General features: G+C 56.7%; 1 protein-coding gene across 7 annotated transcripts in view; it reads left to right on the top strand.

The window, feature by feature from the left end:
* The window catches only part of VPS37C (VPS37C subunit of ESCRT-I), a 27,990-nt gene extending 24,248 nt beyond the window's left edge, over positions 1–3,742 (top strand). For all 7 annotated transcript variants that reach the window (XM_032283254.1, XM_032283252.1, XM_032283253.1 and 4 more), the window contains 2 exons: positions 656–738; positions 1,460–3,742. In XM_032283254.1, coding sequence (XP_032139145.1) covers positions 656–738; positions 1,460–2,185 — 809 coding nt within the window. In that variant the 3' untranslated portion in view covers positions 2,186–3,742. The remainder of the gene's footprint in view (positions 1–655; positions 739–1,459) is intronic.
* The last annotated feature ends 3,187 nt before the right edge of the window (positions 3,743–6,929 follow it).

Below are 6,929 nucleotides of genomic sequence, written 5' to 3' on the forward strand. Positions count from 1 at the left end.
GCAAGGCGCGTAGCTACCGAGGCCCACCGTGTTCCCAGCCCTGTGCTAAGCGCCTTATGTACATTTTTTCACAACAGCCTTGGAAGGGTGGGTACTGTTACTCCATGTGATAGGTAAGGAAAATAAAAGATTAAAGAACTTGGCTGAGGTCAGCCAGCTTAGAAGTAGGTGGAGTTGGGATTTGAATCCAGACAGCTGCCTCCTTTGCCGCTGCTGTTACCCTGGCAGCGTAGCCTCTGCACTTTGCTGAGCTGCTCTGGGCTCTCTGTGTCCCAGAACCTGTGTCTGTGTCCCAGTGTGAAGGTGGGAGGGCAGTCCTTGTCTTGATGGTGAGAGAGCTTGACATTCAGGTTAGGTAACTCCGCTGGCTGGCAGGCAGAGCTGGGTCAGTTGGGCTCTGAAGTCCGAGTCCTTTCTTTTCCCAGGACTGTGTAGGGGAGGCTGCTTGGCCAAGGTCTAGTCTGGGTCCAGTTGGGCCCTTCTCTGCTCAGGAAGGTGGTCTAAGGAACTGGACCAAAAGCACCCATCAGGCCCCCTCGAAAGGACCCTTTGGTGGATCCCTGGGTGGTGGCTGGGCCTGGACGGACATAGAATGCCTTTGACACTGAATCAGGAAGCACTTTTCAAATGTCAGCCATTCTGCCCTCCCTTCCAGAGAAATTTTCTTCAGCACTGCAGCCAGGGACTTTGTTAGACCTTCTGCAGGTGGAAGGCATGAAGATTGAAGAAGAGTCCGAGGTGAGAGGCAAGGCGACACCCCTCTTCCCTGGACAGGGCGTCGGTCCCTGCAGCAGGAGCCCTTGGAAGAGGAGCAGATGTCTGTCTGCAAAGCATGGGACAAGGGAGCTTTCATAGATTGCAGAGGGGAAGGACATCTTTAGTCCCCGGGTGGCCTTTTGGGATACAAATAACAGGAACCCAGTCCTACCAGCTGAAGCAGAAATGGGTGACAGTGGACAAGGACGGCTGGCAGTCCTGGATGGGAGGGCAGCTCAGCAGGCGTCCCCCGAGGACCGAGGCCAGTCCCCCACTCCATTCTCCCTGCTTCCTGCTCCCCTCCAGGCACCTCTTCAGCCCCTGTGGGCAGCTGGCGCTGCCCACTCCTCCGTGTCTGGGAGGAAGAAGCTTCCAGGCCCTCCTGGCCCCTGGGCTAGTGCTCATCCAGGTGTTTAGCACATATGTACAGTGGCGACGGTGGGCCTGGCATGATGCCAGGGCGCCTGGACAGAGGTGCCCACGACAGGGACAGGTCTCGCCCTCAAGGGAGTGACATTCCAGTGTGGGAGACAGTGCATGTACCATATGCCAGCTGTGAGAAGGGGCACATGGCCAGCGAAGGGTAGTGGGCACCTGAGGAGGTACAAGGTGGGAGGGCTGCAGCCAAACTTGGACCCCAGGGAAAAACAAGAGGCCTTGATCCTAGCTGGCTCCTGTTGTCACTGGACTTTATGTCTTCCAGGCCATGGCTGAGAAGTTCCTGGAGGGCGAGGTGCCCCTGGAAACGTTCCTGGAGAATTTTTCCTCCATGAGGATGTTGTCCCACCTGCGCCGGGTTCGTGTGGAAAAGCTCCAGGAAGTGGTGAGGAAGCCCAGGGCTTCCCAGGAGCTGGCCGGCGATGCCCCTCCACCCCGCCCGCCGCCACCACCGCCGCGCCCAGTACCCCAGGCAACACCCCCTGTGGTTGAAGAGCAGCCGCAGCCGCCACCATCGGCCATGCCTCCCTACCCTCTGCCCTACAGCCCGTCCCCTAGCCTGCCTGTGGGCCCCACTGCCCATGGAGCCCTCCCCCCCGCCCCTTTCCCGGTGGTGTCCCAGCCCTCCTTCTACAGTGGGCCTCTGGGCCCCACTTACCCGGCAGCCCAGCCTGGACCCAGGGCTGCTGCGGGTTACTCCTGGTCCCCACAGAGGAGCACACCGCCCCGGCTGGGCTATCCTGGGACCCCGACTGGTGCCTCTGGGCCAGGGTACCCCGTGGCGGGAGGCAGGGTCCCCAGTCCTGGTTATCCTCAACAGTCCCCATACCCTGAAGCAGGAGGAAAACCTCCCTACCCAATACAGCCCCAGCTCCCTGGCTTCCCAGGCCAGCCCCAGCCCTCCATGCCTCCGCAGCCCCCTTATCCCCCTGGGCCTGCTCCTCCCTATGGGTTTCCACAGCCCCAGGGGCCTGCCTGGCCTGGCTATTAGACACACTCCTGGCCCTCGGCCCCTCCCTAGTCCCACCCACGCTCAACCTTTGGCCCAGCCATTGCCGAGATTCGAGGGTCCACTGGACATGGCATTGGTGCTCCCTGTGGACTTGCGTTGGTACACAGAGGCCTTGGAGGGACCAGGCCCTGGGCTATGTGACTGGTCACAGCACTTGCTGGCTTTTTGGCTGGAGGTCCTCCTGGGAGCCCCTCCTTTCAGTGCCTGGCTGCAAGTGCTAGCCAGGCGGGAGCCCAGCACCTCTCAAGTGTCTGTGAGTGAGTGCGTGCACGTAGTTATGAGCATCTGTTTGTGGCCGCACTCAGGGCCATCTGAACCCAGTGCCAGAGGTATCTCGAGGAGGAGGCCCTGGGTCTCCAGTCCCCTCTGTCTCTCCTGGGGTTTGGCGTATTGGTTGTGGAGCCTCATGCTGAGGGGTGCAGCTGTTGGCATCTGTCCAGTTCATTGAAGGCTGGCCTTCCCACGCACTGCGGCCGGGATTGGATTGGAGGGAGAGAACAGAGCTGGGAAAAACAACAGGTTTGAGTCCTATAAAGCCATAATTTCACTCTGGTAGCTGATGTCAGACAAGCTTGTCCTGTGTCCTGTTTCATTGGGGCAGCACCAGTGCAGCATGAGGGCTGGGGGTTGTGAAGGTTGCCCCCGGACCTGGCTTGCCCTGGTTGGAGAAGCCAGGGCGCTGCCTTGGGCCCTCTGGCCGGAGGGAAGGGGGCAGCTCTAGGCCTGGAGATTGTGGTCACATGGGGGCTTGTTTAGGAGTGGAGGGCCAGGTCACCTCCCCAGCCACCCTTCTCTCCTCTGGGGCCCTCCACTTCAGGGTGACTTTGCCCGAGGCCCACACATCCATCCTCTCCTTTAGTGCCTTGATTCTCATTCACAAGCAGCCCTTCCCTTCACCTCCCCTCCCCTCGCTCCTTTGATGGAATCCTCCCACCCCCAGTGTCCATCCTAAGACAGACGTCAAAAGAGGCCCTAACCTAACTTCCCAAATGGTGCTTTTAAAAAACACCATCACTACATTAGGGGCAGTTGCTTTGCACCTCCCTGTCTTCAGAATGTAAAGGGCGGGGATTATGACTCTGTTTAATACACAGCCCCCTGCCCTGTGTGGTTTTGGGCAGGTTCAGTAATAAGAATGAAGACAGTAGACAAAGGGGGTGTGCTGAGTGTTAACTTCGTTGTTCCAGAGGTAAACCAGGTCTCAGGGAAGGGCCTGGAGCTGCTATTGCTTAGGAAGTTGTACGTGCCTTGAAATGTCCACTACCTGAGAACCCAGCATCTGGTGGGCCTGGGGCTCCTGGGGCCAAGGAGGGCTCTTGACCTTCTGGTGCCTGCCCCTCCCCGGCCTGCCTCGTGCCATCTGCGTGACGCTATGTCAGCGCTGCCGGTTCCTTACCAAATGTGCTTGCTTCTCCTAAGTTATTTATAAAGAGAAATCACTAATGGACTCTACTGGTTTGAGTGCTTCTGAGCTGGACGACGGATCGCCTGTATGTTTGTGTAATTAATTGCCGTAATAAACTTCAATGAGTCACATGTGATGTGGTGCAGGTGGGTTTGAGAGTGAAGATGTGGCTGCATGTGGGAGCCTTGATTTCTTCTGCAGCCTTCAGATCATGCTCTCTTGGTGGGAGGGGGAGGGGGACTGTGTGATTCAGGTCCTAAAGCCCCGTCCATCTGGATGTCAGCCCTTCCCTGCCACTTCGCCCCAGGGCTGGCCCTTAGAGCATTTATCTTCCCTCTCTTGCTCTTCCGCCTTCCTTCTTAGCTGTTTTCCTGTTGGAGCCTGTGTTTGCCTTGTCCTGGGCTGAGAATGGTGGCATGCGAGGCCACAGGATGCCACGAGGGGGCGTCTGGTAATCAGCGCACTTGGGAGGCGCTGTGTTCCTTCCACCTGCTGGGCTGGCGGGACGTCCGCCTGTCGGCCTGTGACCCATCTAATTCTCACTTGGCCTTGCAGGATGTGCTCAGAGGCAGCGGGTCACTAAACTGGCTGCGGCACCAACGGTCTTCTATGCCGTGGCCCAGCCTGCTTCCCTCCCCAGCGGTACCCCGAGCTCTGCTGCTGAGCTGCCTATCCCGAGGCTGGGGAGGGCATCTTCAGCTCAGCAGGAAGGGCAGCTTTGAGGGAGTCTGGAGACCTTGCTTCTAACAGTCCCTCGACTCAGCCCTCCGCCTTTCCTTCCCTGCAAGGTGACGGGAGGATGCCTACAGATGCCAAGAATCATTAGCGTTAAATATTCAGCAGGGCCTCGGGCTGTGCTGTGCTTTCAGTTACATTATCTTCTGGAGTCCTCCCAACAGCCCTTTCATCCTCAGTTTCAATGGGAGGAAACCACAGGGCGATGGTTCAGTGACCAGGCTGCAAGCCTTGGAGGATGTGGGACTTGGACCAGGCCGTTGGATTTCCTCCTTGCCTTTTTGGTGCCAGAAGTGCCTCTGGAGGACACAGCTGAGAGTCGCCGGGCTCCCGTCAGGTGTTTACTGCCCTTTACCTCCAGCTGAACTTTGGCCTTGCCTTGCAGGTGTCCAAGGTTGAGGACACAGGACATCAGGGACAGCTGGAAGCAACTTGGCTTTGTAGGAAGAAGCTGCAAATCTCCCTCTAGTCACATAGTCAAGTCACTTGCCTTGGGTTGGTGCCAGAGTGGCGGCAGGGGACACAGAGGGGCTGACTTCCTAAGAAAGGACCGTGGAGCTGCCTCAGCTGGTCAGCCCGCATGTCCACCCTGCGCTTTTTGCTCCCCCTCTCCCTGGCCACTGACCTCAGTGCAGCACACCCAGGCACTCCTCACGCCTCCCTCCCTGCCTCCCGGGAGCTCACCGGCTGCCTTTCACCAGACCACAGCGGACCTCCTGCAGGGGGCAGACCCTAGGCGGCAAGCTTAGAGTCTCAAAGAGTCCTAACTTAGGACACTTTGCAGTGCTGGCTATGGTGAGGCCGTGTGAATGCCGTGTCCCTACAGCTCCGTTCCACTCCGTACTCCCCCATCTCTGCATGCATGACAGCTTTTTTTTTTTTTTGGAAACAGAGTCTTACTCATCTGTCGCCCAGGCTGGAGTGCAGTGACGCCATCTCAGCCCACTGCAACCTCCGCCTCCCAGGTTCAGGCGTTTCTCCTGCCTCAGCCTCTTGAGTAGCTGCGATTATAGGTGTGTGCCACCATGCCTGGCTAATTTTTTGTATATTTAGTAGAGACGGGTTTTGCCATGTTGGCCAGGCTAGCGTTGAACTCCTGACCTCAAGTGATCTGCCCACTTGGCCTCCCAAAGTACTGGGATTACAGGTATGAGCCACTGTGCCCAGCCTTTTTTTTTTTTTTTTTTTTTTTTTTAAGAGAGGAGTTCTCACTGTTGCCCAGGCTGGAGTGCAATGGCGAGATCATGGCTCACTGCAGCCTCAAACTCCTGGCCTCAAGTGATCCTCTTACAGCAGCCTCCAGAATAACAGATTACAGGCATGTGGCCCCATGCTCAGCTAATTAAAAACTTTTTTTATGGTAAAGATGGGGTCTCACTTTGTTGCCCAGGCTGGTCTGGTCTGGCTTCAAGCAATCCTTCCACCTTGGCCTCCCAGAGTGCTGGGGTTACAGCTGTAAGCCACCATGCCCAGCTATATGACAGTGTGAAAGCCACACTTGTTGCTTGGTCCTCGTTTCCTTGACCTAATGTGCTAGAATCGGGGGTTGCACACACAAACACTCATCGGCCAGGTCACATGATTTACCTGGGACTGTAATTTAGGGAATGGGCAGGGTTGGAGGGACACACAGGTGAGTGGAAGCGGTGGCCCGGCTCTAGCAGGCTGTTGGGCTGCAGGAATGGGGAGGTTGTTGAAGTCATGGCAGCGTGTCCTCTGCAGCTGAAGGAGACGGATGCCAGCCCCCTGAGCACTAGCAGGGGGAGCAGTGGGTTCTTCCCCAGCCAAGGCAGCAACTCTTCAGCGGCACCTTGAAGACTAAAATGGTTCTATTCCATTGCATCATCACCCAAGCCTGCCACCCCTTGAAAAACAGTTTTCTAAAGACTCATTTCTCCCCAACTAAACACTCTATTTTTGGTTTGGGTTTTAAGTAGGCCATGGTTGCTTTGAGGCCACTGTATGATGGCCAAACTATAGATTAAAGAGGTTTTTTTTTTGAGACGGAGTCTCACTCTGCTGCCCAGGCTGGAGTGCAGTGGCGTAATCTCGGCTCACTGCAACCTCTGCTGCCTGGGTTCGAGCGATTCTCCTGCTTCAGCCTCCCGAGTAGCTGGAATTACAGGCACCTGCCACTGCACCAGGCTAATTTTTGTATTTTTAGTAGAGACGAGGTTTCACCATCTTGGTCAGGGTGGTCTTGAACTCCTGACCTCGTGATCCACCTGCCTCAGCATCCCAAAGTGCTGGGATTACAGGTGTGAGCCACTGCGCCCGGCCTAGATTAAAGAGCTTTTATAAAAAAAGGAACTGATGGGAGACATTGGCTGCCCGGATCCTTTGCCCCTCCCTAAGAGCAGCCTCTCAGTTCCCTTGTGAGGAGTCCCCTCACCTCCACCAGATATGGGCAGATAAATGTGGTCCCTGTTTCTGGATTCCCAGCATGGTCAAGGGAAGATCTGTGACCTGGGCTTGGCCACGGGGGCTCTCAGAAGGCAAGGCCTCGTTGGAGGGTGTTGGTGGGGACAGAGGGATGAGCAGATTATGGGAACACCCCACCCCACATCCGAGTAACTCCCTTTT

Source organism: Sapajus apella, unplaced genomic scaffold (genome assembly GCF_009761245.1).
Source record: "Sapajus apella isolate SASKATOON/1434 unplaced genomic scaffold, GSC_monkey_1.0 scaffold14, whole genome shotgun sequence".
NCBI lineage: Eukaryota > Metazoa > Chordata > Mammalia > Primates > Cebidae > Sapajus > Sapajus apella.